The sequence below is a fragment of the Chiloscyllium plagiosum genome, chromosome 21, assembly GCF_004010195.1.
Source record: "Chiloscyllium plagiosum isolate BGI_BamShark_2017 chromosome 21, ASM401019v2, whole genome shotgun sequence".
Lineage (NCBI taxonomy): Eukaryota > Metazoa > Chordata > Chondrichthyes > Orectolobiformes > Hemiscylliidae > Chiloscyllium > Chiloscyllium plagiosum.
This window is the reverse complement of record NC_057730.1, coordinates 24,727,541-24,753,504: the sequence shown is the minus strand read 5'-3', so window position 1 is coordinate 24,753,504 and position 25,964 is coordinate 24,727,541. Positions and strand designations below refer to the sequence as shown.

The 25,964-nt window shown below is 42.0% G+C and overlaps 1 protein-coding gene and 2 long non-coding RNA genes across 3 annotated transcripts in view; 2 read left to right on the top strand and 1 right to left on the bottom strand.

The window, feature by feature from the left end:
- The first annotated feature begins 517 nt into the window (after positions 1-517).
- On the top strand, positions 518-1,814 carry LOC122560668. Its single transcript, XR_006314782.1, has 2 exons — positions 518-916; positions 1,405-1,814. It is a non-coding gene; the product is annotated as an uncharacterized LOC122560668 (long non-coding RNA).
- Positions 1,815-1,904: 90 nt separating this feature from the next.
- On the bottom strand, positions 1,905-3,743 carry nog2 (noggin 2). The gene has a single exon (XM_043711557.1). It carries the CDS (start codon positions 2,928-2,930, stop codon positions 2,286-2,288), a length of 645 nt encoding a protein of 214 aa, XP_043567492.1. The 5' UTR covers positions 2,931-3,743; the 3' UTR covers positions 1,905-2,285.
- A 20,054-nt stretch (positions 3,744-23,797) lies between these two features.
- The window catches only part of LOC122560389, a 27,233-nt gene continuing 25,066 nt past the window's right edge, over positions 23,798-25,964 (top strand). Inside the window, exon 1 of the long non-coding RNA XR_006314730.1 lies at positions 23,798-23,907. This is a non-coding gene — a long non-coding RNA (uncharacterized LOC122560389). The remainder of the gene's footprint in view (positions 23,908-25,964) is intronic.

Sequence of the window (25,964 nt, the reverse complement as noted above, 5' to 3'; positions counted from 1 at the left end):
CAAGCGCCTCCGAGATGTCACGTCAGATAATCAGATTGCAAACAAATAAAAATGGAGCTATTGAATTTTTCAAATCCTTAGAACGCCCTTTGACATCTGGCCGAATGTTGAAGTTCCTGGGCGGATGGAGTTAACAGGACCATAGGAACTACACATTTATTAACTGTAATTCCGGATGAGAGCCCCGAGCTATCAACGTTGGAAAGGCTGTGTGAGAAAGGTGCGGAGGGGGTTAACAGATTTTTGTGTGTGTAGGGTCTTAGTGCTACATTCCGAGCTGTCGAGAGGGGGCGGCTGAGCGGCGCCTATGAGTCAGCCGACAGCATCTGCTCGTAGCCCAGCCTGAGACTCTCAATCCAACTGCACACAGGGATCAAGCTAGGGGCTTTGCAACGCCGTAATACATCAGAGAGCCTTTCACAGTCCCAGAAATACCAGGCGTCACTAGACTCTCCCTCAGAAAGAAAACCTGTATGAGGATTCTCTCTGCAGTAACTGGCAGCGCGCCTTGGCGTCCCAAAAAAGTCTTCTTTAATAAATAAATAATTATATTTAGCTATGTGAAAAGAAGTGCACAGCGAGTGCTTGCTGTAATCAGGATCAGGTCTAATCTCAGTCTGAACATACATTTCAAATTAGCAATGTGACGAAATTATTCGCAGAATGAGTTCCAGTCTGAGCAACAAGTCACGAAGCGGCGCCTCAGAAAACAGCCGAGCCGCGTTCAAGTCTGTTAGCGAGCACCAGTTATAACAGCTACAGTGTTTGGGCTTGCTGGAGATTGGAAAAACGCCGAGGGAGCAGACAGAGCAAAGCGCTCCTATCAGCTGCCTATTCCATTCCGTGCTGTTCCCCACTCCTTATCCATTTAGTCCAGTGAAAGCGGCCTGTAAAGTTTCAACACATTTCTTAGCAAGTAAGTTCGAGACAAGGCTGCATCGCTGTATAAATATCTGTGTTTGTGTGAGAGGGGGGGAGGGGTAACCCACTCAGATGCCCAGACAACGTGTCCCCAATCCTGCTGGACACATTCCAAATTAAAAACATCTTTTTGATTTGTTTGTTTTTTAAGTAGTCTGATTTTTTTTTCACCTGTTTATGCCGGGATCTCCGCAGACCTGCCCCGAGCTTGCTTCTTCCAGGATAAACGCTGCAATTATTCTATTCCCCAAATTTTAAATCAAAGTTTTTACAAACGAATAGACTTTAAAACAATACTATTATTTTGTATAAAACAAACCTCTTTGTCCTGTTTATTGCAACTGATATTAGTTCCCTAGACAGCACTTATTTGATAGACGAACTATAAGCAGCTACACATGCGGCTTTATAGTGGACACATATCTTCCGTGACTGGAATCTAAGCACCATTTGTAACTGTTCATTACCTGTGATCTCTTTTAGAAAACTGGGTGAATAGACAATCACATGAAGTTCGTTAAAGCTGCAGATGGAACAGTATAGATTTCCGACAGGGCGGGTTGCGAAGGGTGCAGGGACGGGACGTTTCAATGGCAGCTCCGAATGACTGAAATGATGAAGGGCTGCCTACGTTCAGATAGATCATGAAGACTGTTTTATTCTGCAGCAGAATCAATCTCTCGCACTCAAAGAAGCCAAGGCTCTGAATGCTGTCAGATTTCCAAACCTTTTTGTTTCAAAGATGAGATTTTATTGCTAAAAACATTGAACCATTATATTTACATTGATATGTTTTGTTTTAGAAAGAATATTCAAGTAAACATTTCCAAATGTCACGGTATCATCTACATTATATCAACAAACGTTAAAGTAATAAATAATTGGACACAAGATTTTACTCTTCTACACTCCTATATTGTATTGGAAAGCTGAGATTTCACTCTGTAATATCTTCACCTCAACTTTTTATAATAATTATTATTATTTTACAAAAAAAAAACTAGGCACATGGCATTAAAGGCAGTTATTAGGATTCAGTGAATGGAAACCCAGGCTAGAGTTGTTCGGAGCTGCTGCTAGTTCTCAAAGTCAGCGGTCAGGGCCCGCAGTGTGGATTGCGAATAGCCCTTTCCTCTGAGTGGAACATCATTATGGTCCGTTAGTTCTCCCCACCCCACCCTCACCCACCTCCCCCCCGCAAAAAAGTCCATGATTTTCTGCAACTCTCATTGTGTTATATAGATACAAAGCTGGCGCTTCTTTAGAATGCGATATATAAAAATAGATTTCACTATAGGGCGCTGTTATACTATAGACCATCTGTATATAGGATTCACCCAGTCTGCATGAGAACATTTCTCCCTTTAACAGGAACACTTGCACTCGGAAATGACTGGATATTGGACAGGTATCCACGTGCAGTACTTGGGTTTTGACCATCCTTGGCAATACCACCTTAAGAAAGTCTTGCTAATGGATTTGACAGGTTTACACAGCATCCCTTCGGGGAATGAACAGGACCTCTCGTTGTAACAGTTGCCTTCTTTAACAAACCGAGGCCAGAAGCGGCCTCCCAGGTCCTTCCATGTGTACATCACCGGACAGTATGTGTAGGACCAAAGCCATTGCTGGAACTTCCTTCTGGCCTTTTTACCCAACTTCATTTTCCTCCCATAAGGGGTCTCGGACAAATCCAACCTCTTGATGTCGTTGGGCATGGCGCCCAAGGGTTTGAACCTGGAGTTCGGGTCCCGGGACGGAGAGTCGTCCAGTTGGGGCAGAGTGATGGACATGAAGTTGGGATCGAAGTGGCTGCCGAGCTTCTTCCGCAAAGCCCGTTCGTCCAGATCGTTGTCCTTGGGATCGTTGTCTGGGTCCGGGTGTTCGATAATGTCCACCACGGGCAAACTGTCACTGGGGACGGGCCGGAGGTGCAGATAAGGCTGGCAGAGTCCGTGCTGCAGTAGCAGCATGCAGAAGCAGCTTAGCATATACTGTGGCAGCTCCATGTTTTAAACGGGCCAGTTCGGCGAGCCCAGAGGTTTATAAATAGGCAGCAAAGCGAGCAGACTGATACTTTTAATAGAACACACTGGGCTTTGAATGACGGGCACGTACAGGACGTGCTGAGGTTTAACTTTGCTGCCGGATTAAGCTGCTGTCTCTCGCAGCCTCTCCCTCACTCTCTCACTTTCACTCTCTCGCCTCCTTTTCCCTCCTCGCCTTTTTCCACCGATCCACCTCCGGAAAGTGAGAAGCACCAGAAAGCAGCCTTTTTCCAGCTTCTTTACCCCAAAATTCACGTCGGCTTGCTGCCTGTCGCCATGGCAACGCCAGGACTCACCGCCACAAACTGTCTAGACGGGATGACAGGAGCCGGGGTGAGAGGCGGCCCGGAGCCCGGGAGAGAGCGCGGCGGCTCCGGCCCAGGCCGGCCCGCTTCCTGGGCTCCACTCCGGACACAGGGGCTCGTCCGGTCCCAGCTCCACCGGCACCGAGGTTGTTAGCGCTGATCCCGGCGAGGATCCCGGATTGATCCCAGTGCTGATCCTGGATTGATCCCGGGTTAATCCCGGTGTTGATGCCGGGTTGACCCCGGTGCTGATCCTGGAATGATCCCGGTGTTGATGCCAGGTTGATCCTGGGATGATCCCGGTGCTGATCCGGGGGCCGCCTTATCTCTGCCTCTTGCCTCCTGTTGCTGCTGCACTGATGCAGAGCCTCCGGCTCCAGGTTAAATATCCGTGTCCCGGAGAGAGGCCAAATCCCGGGTCGGCGCCCCGCTCCTGATTGACATCCTACCCCCGCCCTCCGCCTGCCCCTCCCGCCAAAGCCACCAGCTGCTTAACCCGCACCCTCCCGGCTCCCAAACACCGAAACCCATACCCTCCCACCACGAAAACCCAGACCCACACCCTCCCGCCTCCCAAACACCCAAACCTGCACCCTCCCTCCTCCCATATACCGAAACCCATATCCTCCCAATGCCAAAACACCAGACCCATACCCTCCCGGCTCTCGAACCCCAGATCCGGCACCCTCGCAGCTCCCAAACCCCAGACCCACACCCCCTGCCTCCCCAAACCAAAAATCCACACCCTCCCGCCACCCGAATCCCAAAACATTCACCCGTTCACGTCCCAAGCACCACTCCACACTTTCCCAGCTCCTAAACCCACAAAATCGCAACCTCCTTGCTCATAACTTTATATCTTCCCAGTTTCCAAATATCCAATCCTACATTCTTCTGGTTCCCAGATTCCCAAACTCTCACCCTACTGGCACCCAGAGCCCCAAACCTACACCCTCTCAGCTCCCACATCGCCAATTCTACACTTTTCCTACCTTCTGGACTTCTGAACACTCCCAATTCTATACCCTCCTGGCTACCAAACCCCAACCTACTGTATGCCTACTCACAAACGCCAAAATTTGCATCCTTCCAGCTCTTAAATGTACAAATCTGCAAACTCCCATCTCCTTAACCCCCAAACCTGAACCTCCTGATTCCATAAACTCACATTTCCCCACACCATCTTTGCTCCCAAACCTCCAGAATTGCATCTTCACAGCTACCAGCTTCCAAACCCTACTTTCCCAGCTCCCAAAACCTGCACTCCTCCAGCTCCCAAAACCCCAAATCCCAAATATGCATGTTCTTGGCTTTCTGGGTGGCACACTGGTTCAGTGGTTAGTACTGCTGCCTCACAGTGGGACCTGGATTTGATTGCACCCTTGGGTGACTGTGTGGAGTTTGCACGGTTCTTCCCGTGTCTGTGTGAGTTTCCTTGCAGTGCTACAGTTTTCTCCCACAGTCCAAAGATGCAGGTTAGGTGGATTGGCCATGCTAAATTGCCCATAGTGTCCAGGTCCTGTGCAGTCTAGGTGGATTAGCCATGGGAAATGCATGGTTACGGGGATGAGGGGCTGTCTGGTGGGGTGCTCATCAGAGGGTCAGTGTGGATTTGATGGGTTGAATGGTCTGCTTCCACAATGTAGGGATTCTATGATTCCATGAATCCCTAGAACTGCACCCTCTTCGCTTGCAGGACTCCAAGCCTACAGCCTCCTTGTCTACTGAACTTTGAACCTGCACCATGCTGGCTTACAAAAGCCAAAACCTATACGTTCATAGCTCCCAAACCCTCAGATTGCCAAAGCCAAACTCTCTTAGCTTCCATATCCTAAAGGAGAAAGTGAGGTCTGGAGATGCTGGAGATCAGAGCTGAAAATGTGTTGCTGGAAAAGCGCAGCAGATCAGGCAGCATCCAGGGAACAGGAGAATCGACGTTTCGGGTTCCATATCCTAAAGCTCTAACTTAACACTCCTGACTCTCAAACTTACACATGCATACCCTCCGAACTCCAGTCACCAGACAAGACAGTACTGGCTCCAAATCCTCAAATTTTCACTTGCCCAGCTCCCAACCTCTAAATGCACTTACATCCAGCTTCCAAACCCTATACTGTCCCCATTCCTCCACCCCTGGTTCCCAAACACCAAAATCACCTGCTGCCAGTCCATTGGATCAGACTTCCATTCCCCTGGCTCTCAAACCTGCATTTCCTCAGTTCCCAGACAACCAGGCCGACATACACCTCCCGCATACTCTCAGACCCACAAACCCGCTCCTCCTGCTCTCGACCCACCACGTTCACGACACCTAGAATGCCAGTGTTATAACCTCCCTGCTCCAAGACTGCCCACTTATGGCCACTTAACCCATACATTTCTGGTCCTTAGATCTTCACACCTGGTTTCTACCAGCTCCAGGCGCAGTTTTGTCAGGTCTACTAGCCATGATACATATTCCAATGCGCCAACCCCACTTACCTCATCAATGAATGTCTTCTCTTTGCCACCATGAGAGTTGAACCAAAACTGTTATTTCCAGCTGCAGGCACCTGGAGAGAGAGGAGTGTGGAGGGTGACAAGCAGGACTAATACGTATAGATTTTTGTCATTTCTGTGAGGATTTCAGTAGAATGTGTTAATTTGGGAATGTGATGGCTGGTATCTGGCGACTATCACCCTTTTTTTAATCATCAGTGTCATGAATCATAGAATCCCTACAGTGCAGAAAGAGGCCATTTGGTCCATTGGGTCTGCACCAACCTTCTGGAAAGCATCCCACCCAGACCCATTCCCTCTCGCCCCACTATCTCTGTAACCCTGTATTTACTATGGTTAATCAACCCAGCCTGCATGTCACTGGACACCACAGGGCAATTTAGCATGGTCAATCCACTTAATCTGCACATCTTTGGACTGTGGGAGGAAACCAGAGCACTCGATGGAAACCCACTCAGATATGAGAAGAACACATAAATTCCATACAGACCCAAGGCTGGAATAGAACCTGGGTCCCTGGCACTGTGAGGCAGCAATGTTAACCACTGCTACAATGATTTAAAATATGGACTCTTAATTTTTGAATTCCATTGTCCAATTTAATACCTTGGATTTTCAAAGATTGGAATGGTTTTACAAAGGGATCAAAATATTGGCTTAAAATGACAACAGGAATTATCAGTGGCCAAATTTCAGGAAACTAGTGTGCATTAAACAAGAGACAGCTGAACTAAAATTAACACATTATCAAATGACAACTAAACTAACCAACTCCCTCTCCTCTGGACAGCAAAACTGAAACTGGTCCTTGTGTCTGCCTCGTTCTCACTCTCTCTCTCTCTCTCTTTCTTGCTCTGTCGGTCTCACAAGAAAAAATTATAATGCACCCAGTGACACAATAGTTATTGTGAGGAACTATCACAACACTGAGAACTGAAATGATATCTGCAAGGGCTATATGCTTGACTTTGCATATTTATTATTTTTCTCACAGCTAGCAGGAAGTAATAATGCTCTGTCTTTCACTCAAGTAAAGCTTTTAATTCATTCTTTATTGTTTCTCGAGTGAAATCAGTTAACTTCTTTGCAAATAAACAAAAAGCAACTCAGCAGCCCTGGCAGCAGCTGTGGAGAGATAGCAGAGTTAACAATTTGTGTTGTGTGACTTATGACTCCCTCTCTGAAGAAACTCGGTCAAAATGTTTTCTCTCCACAGATGCTGCCAGAGTTTCTCCAGCAGCTTCTGTTTATTTCTATTTGTGGCGTCTGCAGATTTCAGTTTTATTTAATTTCATTTTAACCAGGAAAACAGATAGCTGTGTACTAAGATGTTTTGTTGCGACCACTCAATGAGGTTGAAAAGCGAGGAGCTGGTTCACCCTCTTCAGCTGGTCACAGCATTACATGTGATAATAGTAATTGGATGGCTTTCCCAATCAAACCCACCTAAAGTGTCTAAAAACATTGGTTGCAACTAATTTAGAGGTTGGCTTAGATTTTGTTCTCCTCTGATATCGCCACCATCATTCCCGCCAGTCTTCATTCAATTTGATTCGCTTGTTATGATATCAAGAGATGTCTGAAGGCACTGAATACTGCACATGCTATGTACCCTAACAACATTTCAACAATCCTACCAGAGAGTTGTGCTTCAGGATTTGCTGCAGCCTGAAGCCAGACAGTCCCAGTATGGCCTGAACACTGACATCAACCTGATGATGTGGAAAGGTGCTTGGGCATGTCCTGTCTACTTGAAGCAGGATAAATCCAACCTGGTCAAAATTACTGGCCAATCAGTCTACTCTTGTTCATCAGTACGGTGACGGAAGGTGTTGTGATCAGTTCCATCCAGCAGCACTTGCTTAGCAATATCCACTCACTGGAGAAAGTGAGGTCTGCAGATGCTGGAGATCAGAGCTGAAAATGTGTTGCTGGAAAAGCGCAGCAGATCAGGCAGCATCCAGGGAACAGGAGAATCGACGTTTTGGGTTCCATATCCTAAAGCTCTAACTTAACACTCCTGACTCTCAAACTTACACATGCATACCCTCCGTACTGGCTCCAAATCCTCAAATTTTCACTTGCCCAGCTCCCAACCTCTAAATGCACTTACATCCAGCTTCCAAACCCTATACTGTCCCCATTCCTCCACCCCTGGTTCCCAAACACCAAAATCACCTGCTGCCAGTCCATTGGATCAGACTTCCATTCCCCTGGCTCTCAAACCTGCATTTCCTCAGTTCCCAGACAACCAGGCCGACATACACCTCCCGCATACTCTCAGACCCACAAACCCGCTCCTCCTGCTCTCGACCCACCACGTTCACGACACCTAGAATGCCAGTGTTATAACCTCCCTGCTCCAAGACTGCCCACTTATGGCCACTTAACCCATACATTTCTGGTCCTTAGATCTTCACACCTGGTTTCTACCAGCTCCAGGCGCAGTTTTGTCAGGTCTACTAGCCATGATACATATTCCAATGCGCCAACCCCACTTACCTCATCAATGAATGTCTTCTCTTTGCCACCATGAGAGTTGAACCAAAACTGTTATTTCCAGCTGCAGGCACCTGGAGAGAGAGGAGTGTGGAGGGTGACAAGCAGGACTAATACGTATAGATTTTTGTCATTTCTGTGAGGATTTCAGTAGAATGTGTTTACTTTGCACGTGATGCATTGCACGCCCTAGACAATATCTTATGCAGGAAGCATTGTCAACTGGTGCAACTTGAGATCCATGTAAAGGAGCTTTAACAGCAGTTGGCATCACTGCAATGCATCTGTGAAGTCAAGACTTCCGAGAATAACAATTTTCTGAAGGTGGTTAGCCCATAGTTTAACAGTGTGAGGCAGAGGAGGAATGGGTTTCTGTCAAATCATGAAAGAAAACAAGGCAGACAGTGCAAGAGTTACCTGAGTGTATCTCACTCTTCATCCAATATTTTATAGTGCAACTAGAGCCAAGTCCATGGCACTGTACAAGCACCATTCAGCTAGCTCAGCTGTACAACCAGAAGGAGGAGACTGCAAAAGCAATAATGATAGAGTTTCCCATAGTTAGAGGACAGAAAAGCATTTCCAAGGCCGCAGACATGACTCCAGCATGTTGCCAGTGTCGAGGTCACTGAGCGGCTGTAGAGCACTCTGAGGATGGAGAGTGAGCAAGCAATAATCATGATCAGTCTCAATAATGTAAAGTAAAAAGAGGTATGACATCCTGCAGACAATTTTAAGGATCTAGTAATGAAACTCACAAGCAGGATCTGAAAGCTAGAAAACTCCAGGTTACATCTACTGCCATGTGCTAGTGAGTATAGAAATGGAAGGATAAAGCCAATGAATGTATGGCTAGGGGATGATGCAAGAGGGAGGATTATTGGAACATTAGGACCATTTCTTCCAGAGATGGAGCTTATACAGACCACCCAAGTTACCTCTGAACAAGACTAGGGCCAACATCTTCATAGACTAATTCAGTGTGGTGCGGACTGTTGAAATGAATTTGGAAGGGGGGAATCAGAATCAGCAGGTAACATTTTAAAAAGAAAATAAGGTGCACAAAAAATTAAGAGAAGTTGTTAAGAAATGTTAGGGTGTTAAGTAAGGTATAAAAAAACAAAAAGGTGTTAAGTGGGGTGAGGGTAAGACAGAATACATTGTATTTTTTGTATATAATTTAGAGGTCTAAATTGTATGTATTATGCTTGTGTATAAAGACACAAGTAAGTTTGGTGAGCTGAAGGTGCAAATAGTCACATGAGAATATGATATTGTACTGATAACAGAGAGCTGGATCAAAAAGGGGCAAGAATGGACCTTGAATATTCATGGATACAAAGTCTTCAGTAAAGTTATAGAAGGAAAGAAAGGAGGACAGTTGGCGATATTAATTGAAGAGAATATTAGAGTTAGATAGTAAGGGTGTCTGAGGTGGCAGTAGGGTGGGGAGAGTCAATAACAGGGTCTATTTGGCTTGAAGTGAGTAACAATTGAGGTCTCATAACACAATTAAGCATATTCTATATGCCACAAATTAGTGGGAAAGACAGAGGAGCAAATTTTGATGAGAAATTACAGAGGAGTGGAACCGATATAGCTATAATATAGGATTTTAATTACCTCAATATAGACTGAAATAGTAACAGTGTAAAGAGCAGAGAAGGGGGAATAATTTCTAATATTTGTAGTCAGAAAAAATTTTTTGATCCATATATCTCTTACCCAGTGAAAAATGAGGCACTACCAGATAATACATTAGTCATGGAAAATTGAGGAACATAGATCATTGTATCATAATGTCTATATTAGCTACAGAAAAGGGCAAGAAACAATCTGGAGTAAATATAATTAATTTGGAGTTAACCAATTTCAAAGGGGTAGAAATGGATCTGTTCCAAGAAAATTGTTTTCAAAGATTGGCAAGCAAAATGGAACAACAGGATCTGTTTAAAAAGGAGATGATTTGGGTACAGTCAAGGTACATTCCCTTGCAAGACACCCAAAGTGTGATCTTTCCATAAGGGAAGAAAATAAAATGAAGCAGAAACAGAGGCGATTATGATAGAAAATACATCTAAAATTCCGGCGAAATATAGGAAGTTAAAAAGGGAAGTGGAAAAGGAGAAATGAGAGACAAAAAATGATTATGAGAAGAGACTAGCAGCTAACATTAAAAGAAATCCAAATGTATTCTATAGGAGTTGGTATTAGGACAAGGATTAGGTCTTCCTTTTTCTTGATATATTTTACTGATCTAAACTTGGATGGACAGGGCAAAATTTAAAATTCTGCAGATGACACAATTCTTGAAAGCATTGTGAACTTTGATTGCAGTAAATTGCAATAGGTTATAGATAGGAATAGAATTGACAAGATAAGAGATTAAATATAAAGCAGAAAAATGTGAAGAATAAGGAAAAGCAAAATAAGCCAAAGTGTGCAATTCTAAAGTGATTCTTGGATTTGATCTCATGCTGTTGGTGATTTCTAGATTTTGTTGATGAGCATCAATTATTGCTGAATATGGCCTTTCAGTGTTAGCAATCACTGGATATAATCTCTCAGTGTATAGACCTGAGTTTGGTCTCAGATAATGAATTCATTTTCCTATCTCAGTGCACTCACTCACCAGCTGTTCATCTTTCTCTCAGCTCTTTCCTTTCTTTCAACCATTCTACTTTGCTCCTTTACAAGGGCATAGCAGGATTTCTGTCCCTTGACTTTTTCTCAATTTCATTTTCCTGACCAACTTGTTTAACAGCAGAACAAAGCTCTGGGACAAAGAGAGTGATGGCATTTCAGGACAGAAGACAAGCTGGGGTACTCTATTCCGCAGCAGCCAGGAACTTTACTCATCAGCCAGTCAGCCTCTAAGCGAGGTGGGCGGCAGATCATTTGTTTAATACTGCTGGTGCAGATAGCGCTTTACTCTATATCTAATCAGTGTTGTACTAGCCGTGGGAGTGTTTGATGGTACGACCTGAAGGAGTGTTACTCTATGGAGTTGAGTCCACAATTAGATTAGCCATGATCTTATTGGATGGTGGAACAAGGTGACCTGTGCTCATAATTTGCACAGTTAAATATTCTTTATATCTAACCAGTGCTGTCTCTGCTGTGCTGTATAGAACATTGTGGAGGAGGGTTTCTAGGAATGTTTAATGGGATTATTTAATGTGCTGTACTTAGAGTCATAGAGTCATACAGCACAGAAACAGACCCTTCGGTCCAACCAGTCCAAGCCGAATATAATCTCAAACTAAACTAGTCCCACCTGCCTGCTCCTGGCCCATATTCCTCCAAACCTTTCCTATTCATGTATCTATCCAAATGTACTTTAAACATTGTAATTGTACTCCTACCCATCACTTCCTCAGGAAGTTCATTTCAGGAAGTTTTACCCTCTGTAAATAAATTTGCCTCTCATGCCTTTTTAAAATCTCTCTCCTCTCACCTTAAAAATGTGGCCCTTAATCTTGAAATCCCTCATCCTAGTGAAAAGACATCTACTATTAACTCTATCGATACCTCATTGTTTTATAAACTTCTATCAGGTCACCTCTCACCCTCTGACACTCAAGTGAAAAAAAATCCCAGTGAAAAAAAATCTCAGTCTACCCGCCTTTCTTTATAAATCATCTTCCATACCCACTGGTAAATCTCTTCTGAACTCTCTCCAAATTGATAATATCCTTCCTCTTTAACTGGGTGACAGAACGGGGCACAGTATTCCAGAAGAGGCCTCACCAATGTCCTGTAGAACCTCAACCTGACTTCCCAACTCCTATACTCTAAGGACAGAGCAATGAAGCCAAGCATGCCAAATGCCTTTTTAACCACCCTGCCTATATGTGATGCAAACTTCAAAAATTATGTACCTGCACCCCTAGGTCCCTCTGTTTTACAAATCTACCCAAGGACCTACCATTAATTGTATAAGCCCTACCCTTTTTTGTTGTACCAAAATGCAATACCTCACATTTATGCAGTTTGAACTCCATCTGCCAATTTTCAGTCCATTGATCCATTTGATCAAGATCTCTTTGTAATCTTATAAAACCTTCTTCACTGTCTACAATGTTTCCAATCTTGGCATTTGCAAACTTACAAACCATGCCAGCTATATTCTCATCCAAATCATTTATATAAACAACAAACGAAGAGGACCCAGAACTGATCCCTGTGGAACACTGCTGGTCACAGGACTCCAGTCCAAAAGGCAACCCTCGACTATTACTCTCTGTCTCCAGCCATTAAGCCAATTATGTATCCAATTGGCAAGCTCACCCTGAATCTCTTATCCTGGGAATGTTTGTCGTGACAGTTTATTTTTAATTTTCTTAACTAACCTTGCCTTACCTCAGACAAATGTTGCTATATTTGATATAATGCATCATTCTCTCATCTTGTTTATCATAAATAAGCATTGTTCTGGAATCAATGGGTGTAATTTCCTCAGAGGGAATAGATGCATACTGGGATTTTAAGTATTGATCTGGAGACACCATCACATTCCATGGCTTTACTCAAGCAAGGGATTAAGGCAACTGAATTATACTTTTTAAATGGAAAATAGCGCAAAACATTTAGTGAAAGTGGAGCGACATGAATGGTGCCTTTAAGCTGTGGGAAATATTGGTCAGGCATATAAGTACAATTTAATAGTGGGAACAAAATTACTGGGAATAAAATTAATGCATTTTTAGAAATTTGGAACTTTTGAACTTCCAATGAAGAGTTACTGGATTTGAAACATTTGAAACTCCATTTCTCTTTGCACAGGTGCTCCCATACTTCCAACATTTTTTACATTTAGTCCTGAAAATATTAGCATTGTTTTAACATTTTCTGTATGGCCCCCTTTCAACACAGTCACTAAACCAGAGAAATTTGTGAAGGTTGGTCATTCAGCCATCAAGTCTGTTCCACCATTCAATGTGAATTCAGGACATCAGGATCCTAACTCAATCTAGTCACATGAGTTCCATAACCTTTACTACTATTACCCAACAAAATTAATTAATCTCAGTTTTGAAATTTTCAGTTGATATGACCCGGTGCTCAAATTGAGTTATAGGTTTTGACTACTCTTTGTTTAAAGAAATCTTTCTGAAATCACCTCTGAAATGCTTGACTTTAAAATTAAGGTTATGCTTCCTTGTTCTGGACACCTCCTCCAGAGGATTTTTTAAAATCTGTTTACTCCAAAATCCTATAGTAATCTAAAATGCTTCAGTTATATCACTAGTTGATCCTCAAAACTCAAGGGAATAGTTGCTCATCTTCATCAGTTAACTTTTTTTTAATATAACTGATGAATCTACACCCCCTCAAAGGAAAATGTATTCTTCCCAATGTACAGTTTCTCCAAATTGGGTCTACAAAAGTCCTATATATCTGTAACATTACTTCCATCTCTTGGTACTCCAAAGTCCTTGGGATAAAGGCCAGTTGTCTATTAGATTTTTTATGTTTTGTTAATTGTCTATTTCACCTTTTGGTAATTTCTGTCCATGGACTCCTACATCTCTGTTCACATTGTAGTTTCTAACAACTGTTAACTTTTTTTTTCTTTATTCTTTCATTGAACACTAACATTATTAATAAAAACAGCATTTGTTGTCCATTCCTAATTGCCCTTGAACAGATGGCTGGCGAGATGATTGTGGGGAACAGTTATAAGCCAACCATATTGTTGCTGATCTGAACTCACGTATAGATCAGACCATTTAAGACTTTTTTTTCTGAAAGAACATTAGTGAACCAGATGGGATTTTATCACAATTAATGACAGATTTATGGTGATCATTACTAAGGCTATCTTTCAATTCTGATAGCGATATTTGAAGCCATGTAGCCTGAAAATTACTCTCAGCTTCTGAATTACTAGACCAGTGACATATTTTGACCTATCTTTCTTATCCACTTTTCTACATTCAAATGTAAATACCACAGTTTTGCTCACTTCCTTAATTCATTAATTTCATTTCCTGTACATATTTTCTTGTTTTGCTACCTAACTTGGTACGTCAGCATGTCCATCTTGTCCACCTGTCATTGGCGTGATTAACCACTCCCTTGGCTCTTTTTGTCTAAGCTGTGTCCAATTATTTTTCAAAATCAATAGGTTGTCTCAAATTCCAATGATCCTCATAGAATCATAGAATGGCTACAGCTTAGAGGAGGCCATTTTACCCATCATGCTAGAGTAAATTCAGCTAGTCTGCCCATTTCTTGTAGCCCTGATATTTGTTTTCCTTTGGGCACATCTCAAATTCCCTTTTGAAAACTACAACTAAGTCTACCTCCACCAACCTCAGGCAAAGCATCCCAGATCTTAACCATTCAGTGTTAAAAGAAAAATTGCTTCATGTTACTTCAACTTCTTTTGTCAACCAATGTAAATCCATATCCTCTGATATTTTAATTTCTGCCAAAAGGAACAATTTCTCTCTATCTATTCAATGTCATCATTTTCAACAATCACTATCAAATTTCTCTCAACATTTTCATATTTCAGAAGAGCAAGCCCAAATTCTCCAACTATCCATATAATTGAAGTCCGTCATCCTTAGAAGCATTATCATAAATCTTTTCAGCAATCTCTCAATAGCTTTCATATTCTTCCTAAATTGTGATGTACAGAGCAGCTGAGGCTGAACCAGTCTTTATAAAGATTCACTATGACATCCTTAGTTTTGTACATTATATCACTAAATTATATTGCCCAGAATCCTATAGTCTTGCTTTCCCAATTTCTCCTGTCACCTTTATGCACTCTCAGGTGCCCTTGTTTTGGCACTCCTTTAACAATTATGCTCTTTATTTTGTCTCTGCTCATTCTTCTGAACAAAATTGCATCATTTCATATTTATCTGCATTAAATGTTATATGTCTATGTCCTCTTGATACATGATATTATTCTCCTCACAGTTCTGATTCCTACATCATCTTTTGAAATAATACCAATAAACTCAAGTGCAGATTATTAATATTTATTAAGAAATTATTGGGCTGTGGATCTAATACTGACTTAAAGGGATCCCAACTATATACCATGCTCTACTCTGAAAAACAACCTCCAGTCAGCCAACTTCATATCTAAGTTCCTTATATTGTCTGGGATACAACATTGCTAACAAGCAAAATATGTGGTACTTTATAAAATATTTTTGGGAGTCTATTTACAGTATCATACCTTATCAAGTTAGTTAAAACATGGCCTGCCTTTAACAAATCTGTGCTCATTTTCCTTAATTATTCCACATTTGCCCAGATGATTGTTAACCTTGCTTCAGATTATAGTTGCTAATATCTTTCCCACTACCAAAGTTAAATTGCCTGATCTGTAGTTGTTGAGTTTATCCTTATATCCTTTTCTGAACAAGGGTGTTAACATTTGCAATTCTTCAGTCATCTGCCATCACCTCTGAATCTAAAGAGGATTGGAAAATGACGGCGAATGCATTTGCAGTTTCCACCCTTATTTCCCTCAGTATTGTTAAGTGCATCCCATCTGATCTATCAACTTTAAATACATCCGACTATTCTAATATTGCATTTTCAATTATTTTTAGCCCTTTCTTTCTTTGAATTCATTCATGGAAAATGGATGTCGCTGTCTGAACAGCATTTGTGTGTGAACCCTAGTAGTCTCTGAGAAGGGGTGGTGGGTAACCTTCTTGAACCACTGCAATCCATTTGGTATAGGTAGATCCACTATTCATTAGGGAAGGAGTTCCAGGATTTTGATGTTCCTTTTGACATTAAAGGAATGGAAATGTATTTCCAGATCAGGATGGTGAGTGACTTGGATTGGAACTTGCAGGTGGTGGTATTTCGATGCAATTATCCTGTTGGTTTGTAGTGGTCATACGTTTGAAAGGTGTCTTTCTAAGAAGCCATCTCCTCATCTTTCATTACAACTTTATTACACTGTCTTTATATGCAGACTGGTCAGGAAAAACAATAATTTATTTAGTTTAAATATCACTTCAAAGAATGGATGCAAAACCAATCAAACTGCTCATGAATCTTGCCTTTAATCTGAAGGATATCAGAATGAAAATGGGAATTTTATGTTCCAGTTTTAAAAAAAAGTTCCAGTTAAAGCCCAGATGGAATAATTGTGTTCCATTTTGGGCACACACCTCCAGAAGGATGTATTGGCCTTGAAATAGGTACAATGCAAATTCAGCAGATGAAAAATAGAACTTAAAGTCAAGTTGAATAAAACTGGCTTAAGCTGCTTTGAGTTTAACAGGTTGATACATTATCTACGACTCTATAATTGAGGTATTTGGAGTGATGAAAGAATTTAATTAGAGAGATACTGTTTCTTCTTCTGGAAAATCCAGATCAAGAGATTAAGAAATCAGGAATCACTTTGTCACATAAATATAGAACACTGCTGCCTCACAGCGCCAGAGACCCGGGTTCAATTCCCGACTCAGGCGACTGACTGTGTGGAGTTTGCACATTCTCCCCGTGTCTGCGTGGGTTTCCTCCGGGTGCTCCGGTTTCCTCCCACAGCCCAAAGATATGCGGGTCAGGTGAATTGGCCATGCTAAATTGCCCATAGTGTTAGGTTAAAGGGGTAAATGTAGGGGTATGGGTGGGTTGCGCTTCGGCGGGTCGGTGTGGACTTGTTGGGCCGAAGGGCCTGTTTCCACACTGTAAGTAATCTAATCTAATCTAATCTAAAGAACAGTGCAGCACAAGAGCAGGCCCTCGGTCTACCATGTCTGTGCACCTGTAATGATGCCATTCTAAACTATTCCCATCTGCCTGCACATGGTCCATATCCATCTATTCCCTGCCAATTCCCTATCTATCTAAGTGTCTCTTAAACATTGCTATTGTGTCTGCTTCTACCACCTCCCCTAGCAAAGCACTCCAGGCCCTTACCAGCCTCTGTGTAAAACCCTTGCATTATGAATCTCCTTCAAACTTTCTCCCTAAACTTATGTCCCTAGTGTTTGATACTTCCACCCAAGGAAAAAGATTCCAACTATCAATCCTATTCATGCCTCTCATATTTTTATATACTTTTTTCATCGCACTTGGCCTCCAACACTGGCTTGCTAACTTTTATGCTTAATGTCCCAACCAATGAAGGCAAAGATATCACTATCTCCAAGCATGCCAAATGCCTTCTTTACTACCTTACCAACTTATGTTGTCACTTTCAAGGAGATATGGGCTTGTAATTAAAGATCCCTCTGCATATTAATGCTGCATTTATTGTATACTTGCCCCTTGCATTTGACTTCATAAAATGAATCACCTCACACTCATCTGGATTAAACCCCATCTGCCATTTCTCTGCCCAACTTTCTAACTAATCTATATCCTGCTGTATCCTTTGATAACTTTGCTCGCTTTTCACAACTCCACCAATTTTTGTGTCATGTGCAAACTTACTAATCAGACCACCAACATTTTCAACCAAATCCTTTATAAATATTACAAATAACAGAGGTCACAGTACTGATCATTGCAGAACACTACTGGTCACAGACCTCCGCTGAGAAAAACATCCCTCCACAACTACCCTATGTCTTCTAGCCAATTTTGTATCCAGCTTACCAACTCACCATGGCTCCAATGTGACTTAATCTTCTGGACAAGCCTACCATGCAGGACCTTGTCAAATGCTCTGATAAAGTTCATATTGGCAACATCCATTGCCCTCATCAATCATCTTTGTCACTTCCTCAAAAACTCAATCAAATTTGTGAGACAAGATTTTCCCTACATAAAGTCACGCTGATTATCCCTAATAAGTATTATTTTCCAAATGTGAGTAAATCTTGTCACTAAAAATGTTCTCCAATAATTTCCCAACCACTGGTGTAAGGTCTATAATGTCCTGAGTTATCCTTGTTGCCCTTCTTTAACAAAGGGTCAACTTTGTCTATTCTCCAGTCTTTTGGGACCTTGCCTGTGCCTAAAGAGGATACAAAGATTTCCGTCAAAACATCAGCAATCTCCTACCTGCCTCCCTCAGTATCCTGGGATACATTAAATCAGGCCTTGGAGACTTATCTACCTTTCAAGACACTCAACACCCGTTCCTTCTTAATATCAATATGCCCCAAACCAACATACTCCTCCCTAATCTTACCATCATCCATTTCCTCTCCTTGGTGAATGCCAATGTGGAATTTTCATTTAGGAACTCACCCACTTCCTCTGGCTCCACGTATAATTGTCTTCCTTTGTCCTTGAGTAGACTTAGTTTCCCTAGCTACCCTCTTGCTCCTAATGTATGTGGACAGCACCTCCGGAGTCTTCTTAATCCTACAAGTCAAGGACATTTCATTTCCCCTTTTAACCCTCCTAATTCCTTGTTTAATTTCTTTCCTGTTCCTTTATATTTTTCAAAGCCCTGAGGTCATCATAGAGTCCCTACAGTGTGGAAGCAGGCCATTTGGCTCATCGAGTCCACACCAACCCTCTGAAGACGATCCCCCAGACACACCCTATCCCTGTAATTTCTGTAGCTAATCCACCTAACCTATACATCCCTGGACACTATGGGCAATTTAGCATGGCCAATCCACCTAACCTGTACATCTTTGGACTGTGGAATGAAACTTACACAGACATGGAGAGAATGGTCTGTCCGTGGGTGGAATAGATCCAGGGCCCTAGAGCTGTGAGGCAGCAGTGCTGACCACTGAGCTACCATGCCAGCTTGTTTGATTTCAGTTTCCTAAACCTTACAAATGCTTCCTTTTTCTTTTTGACCAAAACTTTCAATACGGTTCCTGAATCTTGCCATCCTTATCTTTCATCCTGACAGGAAAATGCTGGTTCTGAACTCTGATCAACTCCCACATGTCAGATGTGGATTTACCCACAAAACAGTTGCCCCAATCTAACTTCTTCAGTTTCTGCCTAATACTGTTGTAATTAGCCTGCACCCTGTGTAGCACTTTCACTTAAGGAACAATATTATTCTTATTGATAACCATCTTAAAACTTTCCCATGGGGCCATTGATCATCTGGCCAGGCTCATCCCCAGTACAAGGTCTAGTATGGCCCCTTCCCTAGTTGGACTGTCCACAGATTGTTTCAAGAAATCCTTCAGGTTGCACCTAACAAAGTCTGTCCCATGTAAACCTTGGCAGTAAAGGAGTCCAAGCCAATACTGGGGAAGTTAAAATCACCACAACAACAACCCTGTTGTTTTGTTTAAAGGATGATAAAAACCTGGAATTGTCAATTTTAAATGGTTGATTATGGAATCAACTTTTTTTTATTGAGTCTCTCAAATTATATTGATCAAAGACAATAAATGGATTTAAGGTAAATTAAAGATGGACAATAATTTGCGTGACAAGCAAAACAGGCTTACAATGTTGAAATATCAAAATGTGGGTGCTGCTGGTTTGCTCACAGTTTATTGACAATCTCTCATTGTATTTCAGAAAGTACTGGTGAATCAATTTCTTGAATACTATGGAGTGGTTTGCTAGATTACTTCAGAGGAAAGTTAAGAGCCAACCATGTTGCTGTTCATCTGGATTTGGACGTAGGCCACATTGGGTAACGGTGACAGATTTCCGATTCGAGAGGACTTTCATCGACGATGAATTTTCACAACAATTCAGTATTTCAAAGTCACCATTACAAATATTAATTTTTAAATTTCAGTTGCCATGCTGGGTTTTAAGTGTGTGTCTCCAGATCATTAGTCTAGACATCCGGATTACTAGACTAGTAATAGGAGCTCTACAGTACCAAATGCCGACTTGGTTAATGCAATATAAGATAATTACAATTAGCACACGTTCCCAAGTGACATTTTGAAACCAAAAGATACAGATTTAAGATCATTGGCAGAAGAACCAGAGATGACCTGAGTAAAAAAAGTTACTCAGTAAATTATTATGATCTGGAACTTACTGTCTGAGAGGGCAGTGGAAGCAAATTCAATAATAACTTTGAAAAGGGAACTGGCTGAGAAACTAAGATAGTGAAAACTTGCAGAGCTACAGGCTAAGAGGAAAGAACTGGGATTAGTTGTTACATCTGCCTAAAGCTGTTTCTGTTTGCTGAGGCTCTCCACTGTGTACTATTTTCTTTTTGTTCCTGCAATGTGGATATTCCAAGTAAATATGGCATTAATTTCCCCATCCTTAATTGCCCTTGAGAACACAATGATGAACTGCTATTTAAACCACAGCAGTCCACATTGTGTAGGTACACCACAATACTGTTAGGGAGGGAGTCCAGGTTTTTTACCCAGATGAAATAATGGCAATTTATTTATAGGTTACATGGTGTGTGACTTGAAGTGGAATTTGAAGGTGGAGTTCCCATAAGCCTGCCGCTCTTGTTCTCCCATGAGGTTGAGGTCATGGCTTTGGAAAGTGCTGTTGGTAGGAGCATGTAAGTATTGTATGAACTTGGGATTGGGGAAGGGGGAATGTAGAAGAAAAGGTTAATTTTTAAATATGTAAATTGTAAACTATGTCAGTAGTGATGTGAGAGATCACATGATGATGGAGATACTGTGAAGAGATATAAAACAGTGTCAATTTGTAAGTCTAAGTGTACATTTTTTCTTAGAATGTTGCATACACAGTTACGTTGAAAAGATCTTAGACTCCAGCAGCCTCTTAATTAATATAGTGCAACTCCTTCCTAGAACATCTTGACACCAAGAACAGCTACGTAAGAATCCTATTCATTAACTACAGTTCAGCCTTCAACACTATTACCTCCTGGAGACTGATTACTAAACTCAGTGATCTCAGACTAAGCCACACTCTCTGAAACTGGACTCTCAGTTTCCTCACCACAAGCCACAATTAGTGAAGATTGGGGACAGTATTTCATCCTCACTAATATTCAACACTGGAGCCCCTAGAGGTGCATACTTAGACTCCTACTGTATTCACTGTATACCCATGACTAATTCTGTTTACAAGTTCGCTGATGACACCACCATAGTCGGTCAAATCTCAAATGGCAACGAAACAGACAGCAGACCTGGAAAAATGGTGCACTTGAGAACAACCTAGCTCTCAATGCCGGCAAAACCAAGGAACTCATCATTGACTTATGAAGGCATGTTACTCATGCCCTCCTACACATTAACAGCACAGAGGTGGAACAAGTGGAGAGTGTCAAGTTCCTGGGAGTGGTCATCAGCAACAAACTTTCTTGGACTCTTCATGTGGATGCACTGGTTACAAAGGCCCAACAATGTCTCTTCTTCCTCAGGCAGCTGAGGAAATTTGGCATGACGGCAAATACCCTTGCCAACTTTTATAGGTATGCCATCGAGAGCATTCTGTCTGGATGTATCACAACCTGGTATGGCAACTGTACCATTCAAGATCGGAGACGGTTACAGAGAGTGGTGAACTTGGCCCAGACAATCACAAAGGCCAACCTCCCATCTGTAGAATCCATCTACCAGGCCCGCTGTCAAGGAAGGCCACCAGCATTCTCCACGATCCATCCCAACTGGCAATGCTTTTCTACAACCTCTACCATCAGGGAGAAGGTACAGAAGCCTGAATACATGCACCAGCCGGTTTTGACACAGTCTCTACCCTACTGTTGTTAGAATAGTGAATGGACTCACAAAGTGTTAGCATTTGCCTGTACCTGTGTTTTGGTTTTTGCTGCTGTTTACCTATTATTTACTTATCCATGCTATTTACCTACGTGATCTGCCTGTATTGCTCGCAAGACAAAGCTTTTCACTCTGCCTTGGTACACATGACAATAAATTCAATTCAATTCAATTCAATTCAACCCTCCAACTCAACCCTTCATACCAGACTGTTATAGGAACCTAGGAAATTTGTTGCAGTGCATCTTATAATTTAAAATACAGAAAACATTTACAGAAGGAGGGTATTCAATCCATCATGCCTGTACCAGCTAGAAAACAGAAGGCCAGCCTAAGTCCACCTACGCTGTAGCTCCACAGGTTGTGGCATTTCAAACAAATATCCAAATAGTTAATGGATGAATTCTTGGTCTTTCCAATATCTGAGTAAAATGAAATCTCGTCAATGCCCCTCTAATTCTTCTACAAATTAGTTTAAATCTACTGCCAGTTGACCTAAACGCTAAGAGAAAAATGGCCTTTCTAAATGTCCTGTCCTTTCTAATTAGATCCCTCTTACACACCTCAATCACAAATTAGGCAGCATGGCTCAGGACATTAGAAGCTTTATCTGAACCATTGGTTATGGGAATGTTTAACAAGCTTCTTCGATGATTTATCATGCATGTTGTCTTGTGTTTTAGCTTCACCAAGCTGGCTCTTCGATTAGCTATTCCTGCTATTGCTCCTGATATGCCTTCATTGAACAAAAGTTGTTTCCCTGGCTTGGTATTAATAGTTCGATGTGGTATGTACTGGGCCACTGAGATATTAAATTGTGCTGGAGTACAATTTTGATGTGCTGATTATCTAAAATGCCGCTTGGATGTTCAGTTTGAATTGGTAGAACTATTCTTAATACTGCCCATTGAGTAGAGTAGTACTGCCACACAACCTGATGGAGGGTAACCTCAATGTGCGTTAAGGATTTTGTCTTCACAAGGGCTGCATAGCATCTATCAATTGATGAGGTCAGATCAAGTCCCTTTTCCCTCTTGTTGATTATCTCACTCTATTTCGCTGGCACAGGCTGGTAGATCTGTCCTCCAGGACACGGCCAGTTCGATCAACAGGGTGCACGGAGTCACTCTTGATGATAAACACCATTAGCAGGAGCAGAGTTTTATTTTTTTTGTCTTAGAAGTAATTCAGGAACAGAGTTAAGGTATTTGAACTCTATAATGATCTGGCTTACAGGACCTTTAAGACCCTGAGGACACATGTGACGTGTGCAGGTCCGCCTCTTGCGGAACTCCATTCGTCGCCTTTCCTCAGTCCAATGTCGAGGAGATAGTGATATGTGTGTGTCAAGCAGTGAGAAAGTGACAGATACTGTAACCCTTCAAATAAAGGGCAAAGGAAGTGTTCGGCAGAACTGCCATTCCGAACTGTTTATAAAAACCATTGGTCAATGGCAGCCGTCCCAGTCTCGGTGCTATAAACTTTCACTCTGCGGTGCAATGTGGTAATCTGCTAAAATCTGGGGGTGTAAAATGGTCCTCTCCTGCCAGCTAAGGGATCCCGGAGTGTGGGAGCGGTCTGTCTTCCTGAAAAGCAGCTCTGGGCACCTCAACAGTTTAATACATTATGTACACTAACGGTTTGTACAATTATAAGGAGCTGACCAGCTATAAATTTCAAACTATATTTTCAAAAGTCATGCTTTAACTCCTGGAATTTTCTATGAAGACTAGAGCACTGCTGATTTCCTGTGTCTTAGACGTTTCTCACGCTGGTTCTGTGCGCGGTTAAACTGCTTTTTACTACATGTGCGGCTGATAACTTCTGCACTAACTCTGAATGTGCAGCGGGGGGCAGGAGGAGTGCTACAGAGGGGGCGGAGAGAGGGCAGGGCAGCAATATTCCATTGGAGTTGTGACAAGGGAAATCAATAATGTTGGACATCCGCAGGACGAGGCTATGAAACGTTTGGCATCCGCCTACAAAGGACGGGGATGGTCTTGGGCGCCTGAAATGCAGATGATCTCATCAAAGCTCGTAAGAGTTTTATTATTTCCGATATTAAGTACATTCTGGATTGGAGCCCACGAATGACTGAGCTGGGAAATGGGAGTCCGGGAGAATATGTGGCGGTCAGCAGCTCTGATCCTGGAGACGCGGTGCTGTGAAGTCCCCTGGTTCCACCCGCAAGCTTCTCCTTTCAGTCGAATTATTAGCGTAGTGTAATTCATTCTGCTTCACTGTCGACTTAGTTTTTACCGTTTAGATGATTACCCCTTGTAAATTGAACCTGTTCTCCCAATTACCCCCCTCACAGGCGGGTTTATGATGGCTCAATTACCCCCAGTGGCTTATTTTTATTACAGTAATAGTTCAGAGTTTTTAAAACATATTTTATTTCTAAGCAGGTGTCTGTAGGCTCAGTCCAGGGAATCCGGGGCTCCGCAAGCCCTACATTGGAACTGTATTTTTGGAGGTTCTGTTAAAACAACACCCCTAGGTTTTGTTACATGAAGTTGTTCGAAGATCAGGGATCCAGCCTGTGTCTTGGCCAACAACCCTCCCCCATCACTATTTACCCGAGTGGCTGAGTGAGTAATCATGTTACAATAAAATTCCGAACAAACTTACAGAAAAAGCAAATATTTAAATAGTGCCTTATTGTGTCCTGAATAGCTAATTTGTACACAGGATAGAAGGTACCAATAAACTTTCTTTCAATTAAATTTCATGTATTAGTTCAATACTCCGACCAACATTTTAGCACTTTTAATCTACTTAATGAATTAATTTGCCTGTAATTACTCGGTGTTTAAAACAATGCAATTTATTCTGCATTCTTTTTCAATACTGTTTCTCCACAACTTTGTTTAACCCCATAACTTCATCTGTTGTTTTAATCCAGTTACTTCCCATGTTCAATTAATTGTCCCTCATCCACTTACGTGGTATAGTATTTTTGCATCTGAATTAATTTAAATTTAATGGACTAGTTGTGTTAGCCGATACACACATCGGTAATAACTGCGGCACTAATCCTCCTTGTCTCAACGCACAGACACTGAATCTTAAAAAATGAGTAGTAGGACAAAAAAGAAATTTTGTGTCGTTTATTTTGTGTCTGTCTTTTTAAATCTAGTCATAATACTTCAGCAAACCATTTTTTTCTAAAACAGAGGTGATTCAGTTGTCTGTACTAAGCGTCTACGTTGACACAATGAAAGTTTCATATATTACAGACTGAACCACATTCTTTTAAAACGCGAATTTCAGTAGCACCTTTCATGGCTGAACAGCTTTTTAAAAAAAGTGTATTTACTAGTATAATGTAGAAAAGGCAGCAGCTAATTTGCTTATAACAAGATCTCACAGGAGTGATATAGAACATAGAATATTACAGCGCAGTACACGCCCTTGGGCCCTCAATGTTGCGCCAACCTGGGAAACCAATCTGAAGCCCATCTAACCTACACTATTCCATTATCATCCATATGTTTATCCATTGGCCATTTAAATGCCCTTTAAGTTGGTGAGTCTACTACTGTTGCAGGCAGGGTTTTCCACTCCCTTACTACTCTCTGAGTAAAGAAACTACTCTGACATCTGTCCTACATCTATCACCCATCAATTTAGAGCTATGTCACCTCCGGCTAGCCATCACCATCTGAAAAAAAGGTTCTCACTGTCCATCCTATCTAATCATAGAGTCATAGAGTCATAGAGATGTACAGCATGGAAACAGACCCTTCAGTCCAACCTATCCATGCTGACCAGATATCCCAATCCAATCTAGTACCATCTGCCAGCACCCGGCCAATATCCCTCAAAACCCTCCCTATTCATATAACCTTCCAAATGCCTCTTAAATGTTGCAATTGTACCAGCCTCCACCACATCCTCTGGCAGCTCATTCCATACACGTACCACCCTCTGCGTGAAAAAGTTGCCCCTTAGGTCTCTTTTATATCGTTCCCCTCTCACCCTAAACCTATGCCCTCTAGTTCTGGACTCCCCAACCCCAGGGAAAAGACTTTGTCTATTTATCCTATCCATGCCCCTCATAATTTTGTAAACCTCTATAAGGTCACCCCTCA

Coding starts and splice junctions, on each gene's coding strand:
- nog2 (XM_043711557.1), bottom strand. CDS start 2,930: ATGGAGCTGCCACAGTATATGCTAAGCTGCTTCTGCATGCTGCTACTG.